The sequence below is a fragment of the Coturnix japonica genome, chromosome 4 (genome assembly GCF_054131305.1).
Source record: "Coturnix japonica strain WE chromosome 4, WE-NBRP24, whole genome shotgun sequence".
Taxonomy (NCBI): domain Eukaryota; kingdom Metazoa; phylum Chordata; class Aves; order Galliformes; family Phasianidae; genus Coturnix; species Coturnix japonica.
The window spans coordinates 52,643,429-52,663,668 of record NC_140666.1 but is presented as its reverse complement, the minus strand read 5'-3'; the positions used below and the strand labels follow the sequence as shown (position 1 = coordinate 52,663,668).

The 20,240-nt window shown below is 37.7% G+C and overlaps 1 protein-coding gene across 5 annotated transcripts in view; it reads left to right on the top strand.

The window, feature by feature from the left end:
• The window catches only part of TNKS (tankyrase), a 101,324-nt gene that overhangs the window by 61,355 nt on the left and 19,729 nt on the right, over nucleotides 1-20,240 (top strand). For 4 of the 5 annotated variants that reach the window (XM_085546804.1, XM_085546808.1, XM_085546807.1 and 1 more), the window contains 13 exons: nucleotides 2,681-2,775; nucleotides 4,980-5,046; nucleotides 5,454-5,640; nucleotides 7,602-7,723; nucleotides 8,212-8,303; nucleotides 8,381-8,459; nucleotides 11,203-11,374; nucleotides 13,147-13,226; nucleotides 13,533-13,678; nucleotides 14,046-14,117; nucleotides 14,760-14,925; nucleotides 17,530-17,749; nucleotides 17,996-18,105. In XM_085546804.1, coding sequence (XP_085402930.1) covers nucleotides 2,681-2,775; nucleotides 4,980-5,046; nucleotides 5,454-5,640; nucleotides 7,602-7,723; nucleotides 8,212-8,303; nucleotides 8,381-8,459; nucleotides 11,203-11,374; nucleotides 13,147-13,226; nucleotides 13,533-13,678; nucleotides 14,046-14,117; nucleotides 14,760-14,925; nucleotides 17,530-17,749; nucleotides 17,996-18,105 — 1,608 coding nt within the window. The remainder of the gene's footprint in view (nucleotides 1-2,680; nucleotides 2,776-4,979; nucleotides 5,047-5,453; nucleotides 5,641-7,601; nucleotides 7,724-8,211; nucleotides 8,304-8,380; nucleotides 8,460-11,202; nucleotides 11,375-13,146; nucleotides 13,227-13,532; nucleotides 13,679-14,045; nucleotides 14,118-14,759; nucleotides 14,926-17,529; nucleotides 17,750-17,995; nucleotides 18,106-20,240) is intronic. The other variant, XM_015861652.3, reaches the window with a different exon arrangement.

Here is a 20,240-nt window from a genome sequence, read left to right as displayed (position 1 = left end):
CTTTTCTCATATTCCCAGGCAATACATTTTCAAAAAGACCGCAGGCAGAAAATTGCTTGAGTGTAAATTGCATGAATGCAAGCTGACAGTGATTGCTATCTTGTGTACAGGGATCTTACTTGAAATGCACAGTACCTGCTTTGACTCAATTACAGATGCCATAAAACTTTAAAATAATGTGAGCTTATTACATGAGACTCTACTTTGCTTAATAAAAGTGGAGTTGTACTCTTTTTAATTATGCTAGAATGTATGAGAATGTGACTGGCTTGGTAATTGTGAATGTGATTCTTAAAAGGTAAATGCCCTCTGGGGATTCTTATTATTAAGTCTCTTGCTGCGTATTGCAAGATGTGAGAGGAAGGGTTAATTGACACCTTTTAGTATTAAATGATTGTGTTGATATAGCAGGCAGGTGCAGTAAGTATATAGCACTGTTGTTTGTGATTATTAGTTTCTACTAGCCAGCAATGTGCCCTTGCAACACAGAAAAGCAACTCTATCCTGGGCCACTTCAAAAGAAGACTGGCCGACAGGCAAGGGAGGTGATCCTGCCCTTCTGCTCTGTGCTGGTGAGACCTCACCTGAAGTACTGCAGCTTCAATACAAAAGAGACATAGACCTGATGGAGCACGTCCAGAGGAGGGCCACAAAAACGATCTCAGGGATAGAACACTTGCTCTATGAGGACAGGTAGAGAGAGCTGGAGCTGTTCAGCATGAAGAAAAGTCATGAAAAAAGACCTAAGAGGGGCTATGAGAAAGAAGGGGTCAGACTCTAGCCGGACCTGTTCTGGTAGGACAAGGGGAAGTGGTTTCAAACTACAAGAGAAGAGATTAAGATCTAAGGAAGAAGTTTTTCTGCAGAAGAGTGGTGAAGCTGTGGCACAGGTTGTGGTGGTGGATGCACAAACTCAAGATCAGGCTGGATGGAGCTCCGAGCACCCTGATGTAGCTGTAGGTGTCCCTGCTCACTGCAGTGGAGTTGAACCAGATGACATTTAAAGGTCCCTTCTAACCCAAACGATTCTGTGATTCTGCATTTCTAGCACTATAGAAACAGTGCCTTGATTTTGAACAGCACTATCTTTATTAACATAACTTACCTTTGGGATGGGAGGTAGGGAAGACTAGTGAGCCCAGAATGTTGGCTAGTTTATGTAGCATGACATTGTTTTAGGTACTTCATTCCTGTTATTAGCATGCAGATTTTTAGCACTGTGAAAGAATTTAAAACCTTCTATACTGTTAATTCAGTAGTAGAACCTTTCTGGAACAGAGTAACAGATCCTAATGACTTGGAAAGCCAAACAGTTACAGACTTGATGGTTTTGGTGGTGGCTTTTGGTACTGTGGAGACACTTTAAGGATCTCCAGGTCAGGAGTGTTAGAGATGCTTATTTTGAGCGTGTGTAGCAGATAGCACAAATAATTCTGAAGGTATTATAGAAGTTTGCATAGCTGCTTTCTCAGATTGAGTTATCTCAAAGTGTTTCTTAGAGACACCTTGTGATGTCATTGCTGACAGTACAAGCTGTGTCATCACTCTGGCATACAGGACATTTGGTACGTGTCCAACTAAATGCTCTTTCTGGAGCAAACTAGCAAGGTAAAACATTCAGACTACTCCGAAGTATGGTCGTGCAAAATACATGTTAATTCCTGGAAATCTCTTTCATTTATGAATATATAGTGCTTGCTGCTGCTTCCCACAGATGAGACCATTTGTCTGGATTTGTTTTAATCTCTGTAACAGTGAGAATGTGATATCTCACCTGTAATACTATATAATGATGTTTTAGTACCTACAGTAAATCTATACATGGCTTAATAATGTGAGATATATCTTTGTGTGTTCAGGCTGATTTAAGCACAGGGTTTTAATCGAATAGGAATACATTGTTTTATTGTGTACTGCAAAATAAATAGTAAGAAAAATCCCTTTAAACTAGTCTGCTCCTCAGCCTTGGGAAGGAGTAAACAGCAACAGCGTCACCCAGTCATGCAAGTAATTAGTTCCCTAAGAGTGAGTCTGCACACAAAAGTTGTTTCACAATGAAAACTTAAAATAATAGAACACTAATTATTATTATTAAAAAGCTTTCATTTTCAATTATTAGTAATTAGCTACAGTGAAGGATCTTACTATTATTCTATTATTCTGTTATTATGCTCTAAGATGCATTAATACTGAATATATATGTATTCTGCAGAAAAGGTGCTGCAACTTGTTTGGTGCAGAGCTGAATATAAACAGTCCTACAATGGGATAATTTTGTTCTGCAGTCTGATTCTTATGTGTGTGCTTACTGCAGGAAGACTATGTACAAGCAGTTTTGGAATCTGTGAATATGTAGTTTAAACTTCATAGATTTGCTCATGAAGCTTTAAAAAACGCCAACTTAATTATGGCATTTATGAATGAATGACAGTGAAGACATTGGACCATTATTTAAGATAAGAGAGCTATAGATTCTTCCCCACATCCAGGAACATGAATTTGCTTTGGCAACAGGCAGGGCATGCATGTGTTATGTATTTGTTGACTTGGACAATGACAGAAGGAAAGTGTAACTCAGCCTGATCCAATGTGTAAGGGAAATAGAATGCTTAAATATTAGGAATTAAAGCACAGAAATCTGCGGCTCCCATTCTTCATCTTGTTTTGTCTTATTTTACAGTCCACTCCTTTGCACCTAGCAGCAGGCTATAACAGAGTACGAATAGTCCAACTTCTGCTTCAGCATGGTGCAGATGTTCATGCAAAGGACAAAGGGTATGTAAAGTGACTTGATTTATAATCCATTTGCAGCAATGGTTTGCTTTTAACCAAGATAAGTTATTTCTCTGCTTAATGTTGCAACGTAATCTCAAATAGTTGCCTTAAAAGTATGTGTTTCATGATAAATAATCTTTTTTTATGCCCCAATAACAGAATAACTTTGTCTGCCCTTGTTTTAAGTTTCCTATCACACCTTTAATATTTTCCAGTCAGTTTTCCTTGCATCTGTGCAAAGACTTTGCTTTGGTAGCATGAACTGACACCATAATTTTGGCAAAGGTAGTAAGGAGGGGATGCATGAGCTCAGTGGAGGGGGTGGGGGTGAGGGTGAGGGGAAGCATTGAAAATTTCCTCTATAATCTAGTTATTTTATTGCATTTATATGCAGATGTAATTCCAAATAACACCAGTGATACTCATAGGCTCAGAACTACAGGTCCTTAGAGATCTACCTTGATTAACACTGCAAGCAAAAAGCTAGATGTACTAGAGGCTAAGCTTCCCTCTTTGCAGCAAGGATTCTAATGAAGTAAATTGCAAGAAAAAATATGCAGCAGTCAGAAATCTGGAGCTACATATTGTTCATTGTTAGCTGTGTGATTCTGAAATATGAGGTGAATTCTCACAGTGGTCAGATAGGACTGAGAAAGTTTAGTCCTAACAGCAGAAATCAGGCTTCAGGTTAAAGACATATGTTTCATATTTGAGGTTAATAGTGGTGTGTTAATGGGTCTACTCTTTAGCTAACAGCAGGCTTGAGCCAGCCTAATGTTAAAGAAGATTTTAAATTAACTCCCCAAAGTAGTCTTAAGTATGTTTAAGCTCTTGAAGGTTAATTATTTTCGCACTTTATCTGTGCATTTAGCCTTAGTGGCTTTGATTAAAGTTATCTTGAAATGCATCAGGACACATTATGTATGCCACAAAAACACAATAAAGATGCATGTAAAACCCATTGGTAGATCCAGAAATTTTTAAGCAAGTTTGGGTATTTCCTAACTTTCAGAAATTTAATTGCAGCTGTGTAGAACATTCCCACATAGATGTTTTAATGAGGCTGGAATGATCTACTTGGAAATTATCATGTGAAAAGTAATTAAATTGAGCTTGAGCAGAGGATAAGAAAGGGAAAGAACAGTTGCACGTACCTTTAAACAAGTTAAATATACTAAGATATGATTAACAGCCCAGTGAGCTGTTTAGTGGCACCACACAATTACAATGTTTGGGGAGGGGTTGTTGTTTTGTTTGTTTGTTGTTGTTTGGTTGTTTCATATTAATACACATAGTTTGTATGTTATTAGCAAGCTAGTCTGGTCCTTGCTTTCCCAATACTCTTTTTGCTAACTTTGCAATTCTGGAAAGCACCCACTGTTTTTCATATATGGTGAAGGCTTAATTGCTGTTTTCAGTGTATTATGCATTCTGATTTGTTGAGCCATAACTAGCTTAGCTTGCTTGGCTTGAATTAAACTCTTTTGATTCTCTGTAGTAACTGTCCTCTTTGCATCTTCCTTTCAGTGCATTACTTTTTTTATTACCTATCTTGTGCTTGTAACTAGATCCCTTTCATTTATTTCACTACTGTTATTTTTAAGTATGGCTTCCAATAGTATAGCTGTACAGAAAACACGTGGACCCTCTTATAAGTCTCTTGCAAAGTTAAAATAGATAAAACTGTGAAAAATGCAGTAAAATGAAATAATTCCACAGTCTGGAGCAGTGATTTCAATCTGCTTCGTGTGGATATCTGTACATTGTCATAATATTCCCAGGAGTTACATTAGCATTATCTGATGAGTTCTGCCTTTCAAACAGCATTTTATATAAACAGGAATGCATGTTTAGGCAAGAACAGAACATTGACTTCTCCTAAGCAAATTTAATGTGGAATGGGACGTTTCCCCCCTCCCCTTATTGGCTTCATAAAAGATAATTGTGAAGGTAATTAATACTAATCTTATTGGTAGATTATCATCTGTGGCCAGCAAGTAAAAAGAAAAATAGCTTTAATGCCACTCTTAAATAATGTGTTGTTTGGGAACTTTAGATATTTCTGGTGGTTTGTCAACCTTAATTTTTAAATATCTTAATGTTTAGGTTTAATTTAATTCAGTTCATCTCTCACTAAGAATGAAATGGTACTTTCTTCACGAATGCCACTTGAATCAATTTGTCATTTGCCTTCTTTCATGCAGTGGTCTTGTGCCTCTTCATAACGCATGTTCATATGGACACTATGAAGTGACGGAGCTATTACTTAAGGTAAGCAGGAGGACAGAAAGTGATTATTGTGAATTTAGTCGTGTTTGAACTGTTCACACCATAGTTGAAAAGGAAGATCTTGTCTTTATTGGGTTTCAGGCATCCCATAGTTCTGAAACTATACAAATTCACATCTGTGGTTTTCCCCTACCTGATGTATTTACTTAGTTTAAGTAATATGTTTTATTTTTAAAGAATCTGCAGTTCTTTAAAAAACCAAAAGTAATACAAAAATGCCTTTTTTTTTTGAGGATTCATCATGCTTTTATATGCATCAATTTCTATAATTCATTTTTGTGTGTGTTCACTTGTGAAAGAATGGAACTAGTTTTTATAATGAAAATATGTGCACTTTTAATAGTTGGAAATTACTTGCTACTAACAAAAGGCTTTCTTTCCTGTGCTAGCATGGTGCATGTGTTAATGCAATGGACCTCTGGCAGTTTACTCCCTTGCACGAGGCAGCTTCCAAGAACCGTGTAGAAGTCTGTTCCCTCTTGCTGAGTCACGGTGCAGATCCCACATTAGTCAACTGCCATGGAAAGAGCGCAGTTGATATGGCTCCAACACCTGAGCTGAGGGAGAGGCTGACCTGTAAGTATGTTCAGATTTGAAACAGTTATTGGTGGGTATGAAGGGGTGCTTTCCTTTCAAAGCAACTGCCTCATAAATCACTGAGATGCAAAGTAGCAAATATATGGTAGATGTGCTTATTGCTTTGAAGTAGATACCTCTGATATGCCATGTTTTTTTAATGTCTGGTGGGGTTTTTTTCCACATTTTTAATGTCTAAGAAGATACTGCCGGATCAGTGCCCATTGGTGATTTTTATGCTTAGAGTCTCATCAAGCCACATAGGGACATCTATATTGGATCTATGAACACTTAAAGTAACTTACTTTATAGCTTTGCAGCGCAGGCTTGATGAGGGAGAAATTCCAGCACCTTCTTCTGTAGCCTTTGCAATCCTTGTGCTGTTTGCATAATATGCTTCAGTTTTAATTTGAATTTGTCTGCTTTCATTTGCCCTCTTTTGGCGATTTGTCTTCTCGTCATTATAAACTGTGAGACTGAGACAAGTATGGAAACAAGACATGATGAAATTACAGCAAAGACCTTCTTGAGAAGTACATTCTGAACTCAGTTATGTGCTGCTTCACTTGTAAGCTTTTGATTTTCTGGCACCTTTTGAAAATAGCAGAAGCCCCCTGATATGCTAAGAGTGTGATTCTGCACAACTCAAAGTCACAGCTAGTCAGGTTGCTGTCTGTCACTGTTCTTTGCCTGTGAAGGTGGTAATGCAGAAATGAGATCATGTGCTTTCTTATAGGAGAAAAGAGGTTAATATATTTCAGCTACTTCTGACCTCTCTGTTCTGGGCTGGCTTGGGAGGTGATACTTCTGACTTTGAAGCAGGTTGATTTACCAGTTGTTTAAAATAACAAGCAAAAATGTAAATCTGCTTAAACTCTGTTCTATTTTTGTGCTTATAGATAGTAGAGGGGGCTGGGGAAAGATTTTGTATCCATCAGTAACCACTGAAATGTGTACAAAAATCTGAACTTTATGGCAAATTTGGCATCTTTCTGATGGAATATGCTATCTTTGCATACCCAAAATAGCATGTTTAGTATATTCTTGAATTCTTTGGCTTCATATTTCATGAATAATATATTCATTATTTCAGGATTACTTTTTAGTTGTGCTTTGTGTAATACTGTCTTTAAAAATAAATTTGAGTTCTATTTGAAATGAAAACTTTTTTAACCACAAATGCACTGGATGTCAAGAGGACTGGGGTAAAAAAGCCCTGCTTAGCAAGTTTGGTGTTTCAAGCCTGCTTATGAAAAGAAACAAATAAGCAAAACTGATATTTATACTGAGATGACTAAGCTTTTTGTTTCTTGTTCTCAGGTTCAGACCTTGTTGTTAGCCTGCCTCCTATTTGTATATATTAAGAGAAATGCTTTTCGTCCTTCTCAAAATAATTTTCATCTTAAACAAGCCTTGTTGGTGAGCTGAAAAGGTTGTGACCTAAAAAATAAAACTACCTTTGTGCACTTAAAAAGATATAACTATGCTCAAAATCTTTGGCAAATGCTTGGCTAGTGTAGCTTTCTTTAAGACAAGTAGTTGAAGGGTAATATTTAAGTGATACTTTAAGGCTTTACCTTGAATATTTCTAGCTATAAATACAATGAAGTTTTGAAAAAGCAGCTACAAGGCTTTCTTTCTGCAGAGCATGTGGGAGCTGTATGCTCACTTGAACACATGACCACTGAATTATCTATGTATGCCTTTAATATCTAATAGTTGAAGAAAAAGAGGGAGAAAAATGATAAGCATGTTACTCAGGGAATCTCTGCTCTTCTTTAGAACATCAGTTTGATTTTGGTAAACCACATTCTGTTTCATGTTCCGTATTCCAGGACAGCCACCATACAAAGACATACAGAACTACTCTTGCTGCCTCCTAATATGTTCTAGCTGCCTTTTTCAAGTAATGCCTATAAAGATGATGTGCTGAATATTAAATGTGTTGCTTTCTCCAACAGATGAATTCAAAGGACATTCATTACTGCAAGCAGCCAGAGAGGCAGATTTAGCCAAAGTGAAAAAAACACTTGCTTTGGAGATCATCAATTTTAAGCAGCCACAGTCACATGAGACTGCTCTGGTAAGATTACAGGGACGATCCATTTATTTTGTGATAAATGTGGTGGTGGTACTAGTTGAGATATTATTTCTACATTATGAACATTTATTCATCATCTGAGATTGGGGATTTGTCATCAAAATATTAAAAATAAATTGCACTTATAGAAATAATCCTATATGATTGTTATGACATTTTTCTTTTTTCCTGTTTGATCATAGAAACCTTCTGACCAATGCTTACCTGTTTTCACTTTCTTCTGCCTTTTTTCCCATTAGACTGTTCTGTTGTTGATCAGTTGTGTTTTGCTAGACTTGAAAAGTACCACAGGAAACATGTAGCTTTCTCATAGCAGAAGAAAATGTTATGTGCTCAGAGATATCACAAATTTTGTTAGTGAACTGTGTAGTCAGATGTTTAGCAGAATAATTAAGACATGAAATCAAGGATCTCAAATCTTTCTGCCATCTGTGTTGCTGAAATGGTGCTTTCTATTTACTTCTTTGTAGCACTGTGCTGTGGCCGCTGTGCATCCCAAGCGGAAGCAAGTTACAGAACTATTGCTCAGGAAAGGAGCCAACGTTAATGAGAAAAACAAAGAGTATGTTTCTGCAATTTTTACTTTTTCAAAAGACTCTGTCATAGGAATGTAAAAATAATACCTCTTTCTTCATCTAGTTTCATGACACCTTTGCATGTTGCGGCTGAGAAAGCTCATAATGATGTCATGGAAGTTCTGCATAAGCATGGAGCAAAGGTAAATGTGTCCAAATATTTATTATGGGAGAAGGCAAGAGGGAGGATTATATCTGTTAAATTCAATGTTAGGTTGCCTTTTATTCTGAAAGTCTTGTGCTTCTCATATCAGTCTTGAACTATGTTTATCTTAAATCAGTACAGCGTGTTCAAGAATCCCATATGAAAACTAAGTCTTTTCTCCAAATAACCTAATACAGGATTTAGGAGTTTGTCTAACTCATCTTTAATGAATCTCGTTATTCAGTTGTAATAAATGTGCTCATATGATTGACTTTTGTTGCCTTCTCTTGGCAACTTGAAAATGTCAAATGCAGGAATTTGCTAATGCTGAATGTGGTAGACTAATGCTAGTCATAGTTAAGCACTTGCTTCCTTCTGCCTTTCTTGATTGTTGTGGCATCCCATTTAGCTCTTGAGTGATGCTTAACAATGTAATTTGTGAGCCTGTGTTGAAGTAAGTTATTAGATAAAGTATTGACTTTATTTAGTTTGTTTTCTAGCATCTTTCAGAAGTTTTTCAGAATTAATCTTTCTTTGAGTTTCAGTTGATTCACTAGAGACTGAGTGATCTTGATGAAGTGTAGTTATTACCCTTGAAACTAATTCTTTGCTGCTATTGTGTTATATGCTTCCTATGTTATTCTCAGTAAATCTCAGTAAATTTGTGATCAGCAAATCACTTATATTGGATGCTGGATGGTTGGTGAGAGCAGCCCTGTTTCACAGTGAACATAATCCCCATGAAATTGCCCTGCTAAGTCTAATTCTCTTTTCCTGAAATAATAGTTTCATTTGGTATATTCATTCCTGTTGGTCAGCTGCAGCCATTCCTGCCCCAGAAGTGAGCATGCGTGTCTTCAGATGGCTGCAGTTCTTCTGCCACAAGAGTTGATTGCTGACAAAGATAGTTATTTGAAGGTGAAAGGAGACCTGTATGCGACATGTGATATGGTGGATCTGATGACTTTGCCAGTGTTCCTTTCAAGTGAATATTAGCATTTTTTCCAGGTCACGGTTGCTATCAGTTTGTGCGCTGTGGATGCCTTGCTGCTGTTCTTCCACAATTTGTTCTGTACAGGAATATTAAATACAAGAATCCAGTGTTACAGAAAATGTTAACTATGGTTGTCTTTCCTGGATAGCACAGTGCTACCATCTACTTCTAGAATCCACAAGCCTCACTTAATTCTGTCTTTGCTACTAACTGTACATAGCTTGACGCTTGTGCTCCTGTCTGTGGTCTTATCTGTAGTGAAACGTATCTGATGTCGTGAAACAGATGAGGGTCATCACCTGAACAATATTATGGATTTGGGACATTCAGCATCTAGTTAATATTTATGAAGGCAGTAAAATTTTATTTGAAACAAAACTTTTAGGATAATCCCATGAGAGAGTCATCAGCTGAGCATGGTTAGAAGAAAGCAGAACTGTTCTCCTGTACGTCTTTCTGTGAGAGAGGTTTGTGATCTGAGAAATTCCTGCTTTTACCAGCCTGTAGAATTGTTAGGAGATGTAAAAGGCTTTCAAACAATGTCAAAACCGTCTGTCTTATGTTGTTCTTTCTGTTGTGTTGATGTTGATGTATTGCAGATACTTGTATATTTTTTAACCCTCACAATTAATGGATATTTGCTGTGTTGTTACTTTACTCCAAATCAAATTTTAGTCTTAAACGAAGTATTTTTTCACTGGTTTTCATGGTAAGAAATGTGGTAGGATTTGAAGGATGTGTTTTTGGTGGGACAACCTAGCAAAACCTTTGCTGCCACCACAGAGATTTTAGTAAAGTAAAAAGGCTGGTTTTTACAGTAACAGAGATTATCCATGCAGTTCACAGCCTACGATCCGTAGGCTTTGAAATAAATAACAGGTTCTGAATTAGTTGTAGAGAGTACAGAATAGTTATGTATTTCATAGTGATTAAAAAAAAACCAAAACCTGTTGGACATCTGCATTCAAGTTTGTCATGAATGGTTGCTAGGTACAAAGTATCTCCTTGAAAGCTTATTTTCTGTAGTTTTTTTCCCTCTTTTTAGAGCTCTTTATTATTGTCTTCCTTTCTCTGATAGTGAGCCCATGGCGATACTTCAGTGATTCAGATTCTCTGTTAGATCTTTGCAGACAGATAGGTTTCCATTATATCACACTCTTTGAAAGCAATACCTTTTTATCATTTTGCTTGATTTTTGCGTACTTATGCAGTCTTGTGTTGAATAGATTTATATCCACTTTAAGTTCATATTTCTGTAAAATTACCTGAAATGAGGACTTTGTATCCGGCTTCTTCCCTTCCATCTCCTCCCATAGAGTTCTTAATGTGACATCTTTGCTTTAATTCTTGATTGTGAGTCATGTTAATTCCTCTTCAGAAGATGACATATGGTAATTTATTTGAAACGTTTAATTATTTACTTCTTTCTTTTCCTGTATGAGTGTTTGGCTTTTTTAAACTTTATCATTATTTCAAGTATGGTTTTGGGGATCTGTTTTATGATAACCATGCATACAAATAACCTATCTTTTTTAAAAGACAAGAAAGCATTTGCAGTAAATGATCTTTACACTGGAATGTTTACGTATTTTATCATTTGGTTTTGTTTAGTTGCCACATACAGGGACTGATAGATAAACTTGTATGCCAGGAGAGTCTTTATATTGCTCTTCCTATTAAGGGCAGGGACAGGTGCAGGCTTTTAATTCTAAGAATGTTATGTATTACATTGCTGCTGATTTTTCAGATGAACGCACTGGACACACTTGGTCAGACAGCATTGCACAGGGCTGCTTTAGCAGGTCACTTGCAAACCTGCCGACTGCTGCTGAATTATGGCTCTGATCCCTCCATCATCTCTTTACAAGGATTCACAGCAGCACAGATAGGAAATGAAGCAGTGCAACAGATTCTGAGTGGTAGGTAAAAATAAAAACTTGTGTATTTGAACTTTGGCTTCTCCCTTTCTTCTATAGCTGTGAATCTTATTTCTTTTCCAGTGCAAGAGACTGGAGTTTGCTCATTCCTCCCTTCTGCCATCTGCACACACATCTGCAGTATGTTCTGCATGACATTTCTTTAGGAAATGAAAACCTGTATCTGCTCAATACAGACAGTCCATGCAAAACAAGAATTGAAAAAAGCACTGCTGTAACTCATCTGAGATTGAGTGCACAAATGGAAAAATATTGATAGTTAATAAACCATTTCAATCTATTGCTTGTCCAACAGGGAAGGATTTTATTGTAAAAGTGCTTTGGATACTGCTTAAATAACAATGTGTTTTGAGCATATGCATTGTTTTACCATTTCGTTTTTTTGATGTTTTAGAGTAGGAAGAATAATTGTATCAGTAGCTACTAAAGAGCAATTACCTTTCAGTGGGATATGCGTTCAGCCTAAGGAAGGCAGGTTGATGAGAAAATCTGCTGTACCTAGGAGCTTCAATTCCTTCATCACTTTAAAGTGTACCCATCTACTACTGAGATGTAGTTTATTTGGATAGTGTTACCTGTTTAAAATGTGCATGAGTGTGTGTGTGTACAGAAAAAGAAGAATGATAGAGATTTAAAAAAAAGTAAACACATCCTGTGATGATTTTTTAGTTGTAAACTTGGAGGTATTTGGGAAATCATCACTTCAGTTTTGATTACAAACTCATTTTCACAATATCTACTCTATGAAACCTCATTTCAGATTTTATATTGTACATCTTTTCATTGGAAGGATTGCAGCCTTTCTCTTATAAACATAAAGCCGCTCATTACTAAAATATTCAAAAGCTTAAAGAAGCATATTAAAAGTTTTTGGCACCAGTAATGTAGTGTTGTTGACATTTTCTATGTTATTCAAAGCTAGCAAGCAAATGCTTAAATTATTTATAAAATATTACAGTGTATTCATTCTTGTAAAATTGAGTTAGAGCTGTAAGAAAGCTCATTGAGTGACCTTTTTCTTTTTCCAAGTGATTATTAGAAAATTCTACTTGTTTTGCTTCTTGTAATGAGTGGGATTTGTTTCTTTGCTCCATGCAGTCCTTTGGTACACTGATGGAATTCAAATTTCTCTTTCCTCCAGTAATTAGATTGTTTCTGATCTTGACTGTCTTGTGAAGACAATGATAGGAGTTCAGAAGGAAGATTAAAGTGTTGCTAAGGAGTGAAGCTTTGGATCCAGTGTAGTAATTAGTTTCATTTATCTCAACTCAGCTTCTGGATGCTGAGGTGGCAGTGCTTTTGGGGGAAGTAGGTTAAAATAAATAACTTTAAGGTGAGAACTGAAACCTCACACAGCCTTAGGTTGTAACTCATACCAAAATGAGCACGTTTAACTCCTTAATTGTGCACTTGGGCCTCATTGAGTTTGCTTTTGAACTTCAGCACAAGTTAGAATCCAGCTCAGTGAACACACAGATCTCTTGAATATAGAAATGTCATTCCTACCTTATGCAGAATTAGCAAAGCCTTGAAATGTCAGAAATAGAAGAGTGATGTTGGCTCTAGAGACCAAATTTGATTGATTCACTCTGAAACTAAGCTTCCTTACTCAGCCATTAGGGCTCTTTGTATTTGAACATCACAACTCCAGTGGCATTTTTACAAGCATTAGAAGACGTGTTTTCCTAGTTTGAAAAATATTGAGCACTAGATAATATATTTAATAATCCTAAAACATATTTTTCTGCATGTAGAAAGTACACCTGTGCGTACATCTGATGTGGATTACCGGTTATTAGAAGCATCCAAAGCTGGAGACTTGGAAACTGTGAAGGTAAATTTGAGCATATTGTGTTAATTTTTCACTTTATTGCTGTGCAATCCTCATGGAAGTCATTACACATAAGGTTTGTGGAAGTAGTGCCCAGTGGATCGTAAGTCATAAAAAACATGAAAGAGAATTTCTTAATATTTTTTCTAGAAAGCTGGACATTAGGATGTGCTGTGGTGTTTCTCTGCATTTGTGGTTGTTCATTCTCTGAGTCCTTCACACAGCCATGTCTTTGTTGGAATCAGATGTGGGTGGGTTTTTTTGTTTTTTTTTCCCAGTCTTTTAATTGGTGTTGATTTCCTTTCACAGCAACTTTGCAGCCCTCAGAATGTGAACTGTAGAGATTTGGAAGGCCGTCATTCAACACCACTGCACTTTGCTGCAGGATATAACCGCGTATCAGTGGTGGAGTATCTGTTGCACCATGGGGCAGACGTGCATGCCAAAGATAAAGGGTATGTTTTCATCCTGTGATATGCTCTTACTGTTTTCTGTTAGTGAGAGATTTCAGCCTTCTCTCCATTTTGGTTTGAATTTCAGCAACTGTCATTTTTTACTGATTTTCTCTCTTTCTTCTTGGAAAGAAGTTAAAGGTAGTGTTTAGGGACATGGTTCAGTGGGCAGTAGTGGTGAATGGCTGGACTGGAGGTCTTTAGAGGTATTTTCCAGTCTTAAATGATCCTGTGGTTCTTCTGCGTTGTTTCCGACATTAATTGTGTGGAGACAGTGAGCTATTAAGTTAAATTCTGGTAAAGCCACAGTCCGTCACACATCTGGCAATGTAATCCATGATGCTTCTCTTCCCCCTTTTGTCTGTTTCAGAGATTTTGCAGCATTTAAAAGCAGCCTCTCAGTTATTTCAGGTGATCTAAAATTAGTTTGGAATTACATGAGGTAAAATACCAGGGGTGTCTCTGTCCATTTCTCTGATTCAGTTAGATTTTATTATTAACTTATTTATTCAATTAGATAAGATAAATCCTTTACAAGTCTTTTTATCATTTGATTTCTTGCAAAATGACTGAGTGGAATAGTATGATTGTTTGATCTTTCACTCTAACATATTGGACTTCAGGGTGAGGGGTAATTCATTTCCAGCACTGAATTATCAATTTCTCGGTTGAAAGAAATGTTTGGACATCTTTCTATGGGTGTGTAATCGTTAATAACTGTACTTCAAACCCATTGCTTGGTTTCTTACCTTTTCTGAAATTTTCATTCAACTATACATAGATTGTATGTATGTCAGATTGTAGTGATTCTTGTAGCTGTGTTTTTTGCTGCTGCTAACAGCATCAAAGCCACTTGCATCTAGCAAAAGCAACACTGATGTTTGTTAAGCATTTAGAAGCTTTGCATATGGGGTCTGAAGGACAAGGATGATGTTTGTTTCATTTAATAATAGCAAGGAAATAAAGCCATAGAAGTCTGAAAAACGTGGACTACTGTCCAGTGAATGTTTTATCTGTTGGAATTTTGTGTGTTTGCATATTGGATTGTATTTTCTCTAGCTATTAAAACTTTATCTTTGATTAGCGGCCTAGTTCCCTTGCACAACGCCTGTTCTTACGGACACTATGAAGTAGCTGAACTCTTAGTGAGGCATGGCGCTTCTGTCAATGTAGCAGACCTGTGGAAATTCACTCCTCTTCACGAAGCAGCAGCAAAAGGAAAATATGAAATCTGCAAACTGCTATTAAAAGTACGTGATCTGGAATTTTTAAATGTGTTTTTGAATTTGTGTTTTGTTTTTGTTGAAGATCACATTCAAACTTATTTGCATTGTGAATTTTTAATGGTGTCTTTCAATCTGTTTTCATCTTACGGTTGTCAATTTATTGTGTAGTGTCTGCTCACTTACAGAGAATCATCAGAACAGTTGCTTTATCCAGTAGGTTTATTAGATTGGTCCAACACGGGCAGTTGATGATATTAACCAAGTAGGGACAGGACTCTCAATATTGAGGAAGAAAAAAACAAACACCACAGCAACCAAATAAACAAAAAACACCTGTAATCCTTACCTATTCATCCCCTTCTGGAACAGTTTATGAAGTAAATCTTTGTAAAAACATGCAAGAGTGTGTTACAGAGCAATGATCTCAGGTGGGGACTGACTTGGTGTCTGACACGTAAAAAAATTAAAACTGTTAAGTCAGTGTATAATCTATTAACATCGTGGAGGAAATGTGTATTAATAGCCTAGAAAGAGTCCAGCAGAGGGCTGCAAACATGATAAAGGGTCTGGAGCATCTCCTGTATGAGGAAAGGCTGAGTAACTTGTATCTGTGCAGCTTGGGGAGAAGAAGACCGAGGAGAGAGCTGATTAATGTTTATAGATATCTAAAGGGAGGTGGAAGGCTGATGGATGGGGCCAGGCTCTTCTCAGTGGTACATAGTGATAGGACAAGAGGCAGTGGCCTAAAACTTGCACATAGGAAGATCCATACAAGCATGTGGAAGAACTTCTTTACAATAAGGGTGACGGAGCACAGGAACACGTTGCCCAGAAAGGTTTTGAAGACTCCTCCTATGAAGATACTACAGGTCCCACCTGGATGCCTGTGTGTGCAACCCATTGTAGGGAACCTGCTTAAGCAGAGGGTTGGTCTTGATGATCTCTTGAAGTTCCTTCCAACCCCTGCAATTCTTTGATTCTGTGATATTTCTCACCTATCTCATGAATTATTTCATTTGATTACCAAATAAATATTCAGATCCATAGAGAGAGCACATCTTTTAAAAACTCATCAGCAGCAAAACCAGAAGGCGTGCAGACATGGCCTGTGTGGAATAGACACAATGATGGCCATGTTAGTACCACCTGAATACAGGAGTTATTTCAAGCTTTAGGAGCACTCATAATTGCTCAAGCACAGCATTACTTCACTGGCATTGGAGATCTCTGGAATTTTCTGATCATTTAAGTGGGAGTATAGCCATCTTTCGTGTTCAGCTTCAAAGGGTCGTGAATGAATGTACCACAGGAAATACAGAAATGCTGAAATCTTTTTTCTATAACTCTCTTGCACAAGAGCTAAATGTGCCCTTAAAATTGCATGGTTTTGTAAAGATTTTTGGGTGTCCATGGATACATGCTCATGCTGCAGTTTACTCAGGGCTTCTCCTGCTACGTGCCTCATGCCAAATGGCAGTGCTGTCAGTTCTGCTGAGCTGTGAATGTTGAGTTTCATTTCTCCTGACTTGTGCTCTTTTTTTACCCTGTTCTGGGTAAAGAATAAAACAAAAACACACAGACCTTTTGGAGAGACTTTCAAAGCCTTTATTTAAAATGGCTCCTTGTTTGCTTCTGGGATTTTGAAGGAGTCTGAGAAGTTGCTACCTCTTCACTTAGATATTTCTTTGTGACAATGTTTGAATAAACTTTGAGTTTAAAATTAAGGGATCTAAGATTGTATCTGGGAAAGTCATTCTTGGTTTTGAACAGCTTTTTGCCAAACAAACAAACAACAAAAAACCCCTCTTTTCTCAAGAGTGCTACAGATGCTGATCTGGTTCTGTGTAATCAGTGCTCTGTCTCCTTCTGTCCCTTTCTGCTTACCGTTTTCACCTTGAACATTTCTGTAATGCTTCTGAGTATGAGACGGTTCATTCACTCTCCTCTTCCCATCCCTGTCTCATTCTCTGTGGCTCACAGTAGCACAGCATGTAGCCAGCATCACTGGTGAGAAATGCCAAGGTAGACTTGCTGGCAGGGGTTAGATCACTGATCGTTCTGAAGGAGCCAACCAAAGAACTAAAACGCCTACAGCTGCCTGTTTACTTATGTGTGTTTGATCTTTCCATGACTGTTAGCAGTAAAAAGAGAAAGAGCTGTCCTCCCACAATGTTGTTCATGGACACAATTCATGATGTAGATGTTTGTTCCCGTCTTTATCTCATGCTCCAGTAGTTTGTTCTTTTCTATGATTGATTTGTATGTTTTATGAGCACGAGTATATTCCAGCAGTCTTTTATATCTGCTTTTCTACTGCCCCACCACATGTTTTCTTTATTGCTTGGCAGGACCTGTAAACAATTTAAGACTGTGCTGTTATATAATAGAAAGTGTAGAAATGAATATTTTAATAGATCATATCTCCAAGAAATGTCATTCAACAGCAGGGTGATATTCAGTGAACTTGAGATCCTGGCTTCATTAGCCAAGATTGGCATACTGTCCATCTGGATTTATTTATTGTATGCAACTGCATTGGTAAAATCCCTTGCCTCACCTGTGCTTCAAAACATATTTGTGTGCACCCTTCATGGTTGTGACAGCAGCATTGCACTTTGCTCTTTGCAGCATGGAGCTGATCCAACAAAGAAGAATCGAGATGGGAACACTCCTCTGGATTTGGTGAAAGAAGGAGACACAGATATCCAGGACTTACTGCGAGGAGATGCTGCTTTGCTAGATGCTGCCAAGAAAGGGTGCCTGGCTCGAGTGCAGAAGCTGTGTACTCAAGAAAATATCAATTGCAGAGACACCCAGGGAAGAAATTCAACACCACTACATCTTGCAGGTGAGTGACTTACCATGTTTCACAGGACGATTGAGGTTGAAAGGGACCTTTGGAAATGATCAAGTTCAAGGATGCCTTTACCATACTGTGTTGTTAACTGGCACCTGTATTTCAGGAGTTAACATGATTACTAGGAGAAAAGAGGTTTTGCAGTTGAAAAAATGCTTTACCTTCACTGTCTGACAATTGTTTATTCGCTGAACCTCTCCTAATACTCAGTTTCTTTTTCCTGTTTCATTTCTATAGCTGGTTACAACAATTTGGAAGTAGCTGAATACCTTCTTGAGCATGGTGCTGATGTTAATGCCCAGGACAAAGGTGGATTAATACCTCTACATAATGCAGCATCCTATGGGGTAGGTACAGGCACTTTTGCTTGTGGACACACCTACAGGGAGCTCCTAAAAGTCATATCCAAAGCTGGTTATTTTGCAGTTGTCTTGCAGTGAACAATCTTAGTCTCTGATAGCACGAAATATTTGTTGAACTAAGTTGCTGATGTACATCCTGGTTTTAGTCTCATTAATGTAGCTTAGTGAGGCATATTTGGGTGTAGCAGTTTGGAAATATCACTTGAAGGCAGCCTTTGTGCAAGCAAGCAGATGCAAAGCTTTGAATGGTTTTAAATTGTGGGTGGCTGCTGAAATAGGAGAGAACACAAGTTGGTACTGAAAGACTTGTGTGGAAGTAGGAAGGGATCATGTCTGTTGCAGTGGGGCTGCAATAGTTGATTGAAACTATTTCGGATGAGGCAGGTCCTCTTTCCTCCATCTGTCTGTGTACCACTTGCACAGATGCCTCAAAAGCAGCTGCTAATTGCAGATGAGGTGAAGTTTTTGCAAGCAATTGTACAGAGATGGTGCTTGAGAAGATCCTAGCAGCATGCTTAAGGTTAGGCAGAGGACATAAGCTCAAAAACTGGTGGATTTGACGATCTAATGATATGCCTTGTTACTGCAGGGCCTTAGCACAAGAAGAGCAAAATCTAGGAGAGGCATTATTAATAGATCCACATGGTTTGCTTTCTTTTGAGATCTGAATGAAGAAGGTGGGGGAAAAGTATTCACCTTCTTTCTACTGAGTGTATCACTGAAATACAGCCTGCATCATTTGCATTGGTTCTCTGTCAGTCTGGGCTTTCGGTGTCCTAAAAAGCTCTGAATACTGCTCAAGGTTTAGAAGTGCAGCACCATGATTTTTCACTGCTGGTCCTAATACCAAGCAATATCATTCATCAGCCTTAATCATAAATACTAAGTGCCCAGTACATTGCTAGAGATATATTCTGATGCAAAGATTGTGCTCGCTCTTTCAAAGCACAGCAAACCAAAGCATGCATTTTGTATGACAATAAAACATCCTTTATTGTCACATGGCAACATAAGAGGTTGGTTCAAGGTGATAATCACTTCAAAACTCATAATGCCAATCTAATTTGGTTATCTTGCTCTCTCTAGGAAAAGTTAATGAGGCTGTGTTTCAGTGCTTTTCCTTTAGTTCCCCATACTTCTGAGCTGTCATCAGCCCATTCAGATCTTCCTAATGGGTGCCAGACAGATGAGTACTGCTTTCAGATGTTGGTGGCTGGCAGGTTTCACAGACATAACCTTTTCCTCATGAAGTATCTTCAGTTCTCCCAGCCAACGCTTCATTATGTGTGCCTCTCAGTAGGGTTTTATGTTGTGGCAGAGGAGCTGCAGGAAATGCAATTGCTTTAAAAGTTTGGAAGAGAGGAAAAATAAGGTCAGCAGTAATTTCAAATCATTCAGAGCAAGCTTTTTCTGGAGCTGTTAAGAGTCACTTAATTGCTGTTGAAAGAAAAAGTGAAATCCATTAGCAAAAGTCTTTGTTCTTCTGCTTACTATTTCTGTGTCTCATTCTCTTGCCTACTTTTTTTTTTTTTATCTCTAAGCTGTATTCCTCAAGTAATTTTACTGATCGAAGAGGGAGAGTTTTTATTCACTGATTTCCTGTTTTCTTATTTTAATTTGGGAGACTTCCAAGATAGAATGTTGATGGAAGCATGGAGGTATAAGTACTTTTATAGCCATTGTAAAACAGCTGTTCTTTATGAGACTCTAAATAAGTTTTATCAATTATGTATCTCAAAATATGACTGGGATGAGAATAAATTTGTCTTGGGTGGACTCTGTGACAGAGCTCTGTAGGCAGATGTCTAAGTGGTGTCTAAGTAGTGTGATATTGGAGTTTAAATCTTCTAGTGGTGTATCACAAATGTCAGCACCATAAATTTGTGTTTCCAGTTCAAATATCTACAAATGTTTTCACAGCTAAGCCTATTTGTTTTATGCTGGAGGATATATCAGTCCTTATCCTATAGCTAGCACAGACTACTTATCATGTACTTCAGGTGATCTGACAGAAATGTAATTCTGTGCTTGATCATACATAGACTGGTAGGGCTGATCAGGTTTAGTGACTGTGGAACTGTAGGATGGAGCCACAGCTGATGAGTGCACTGCTGCCTAAC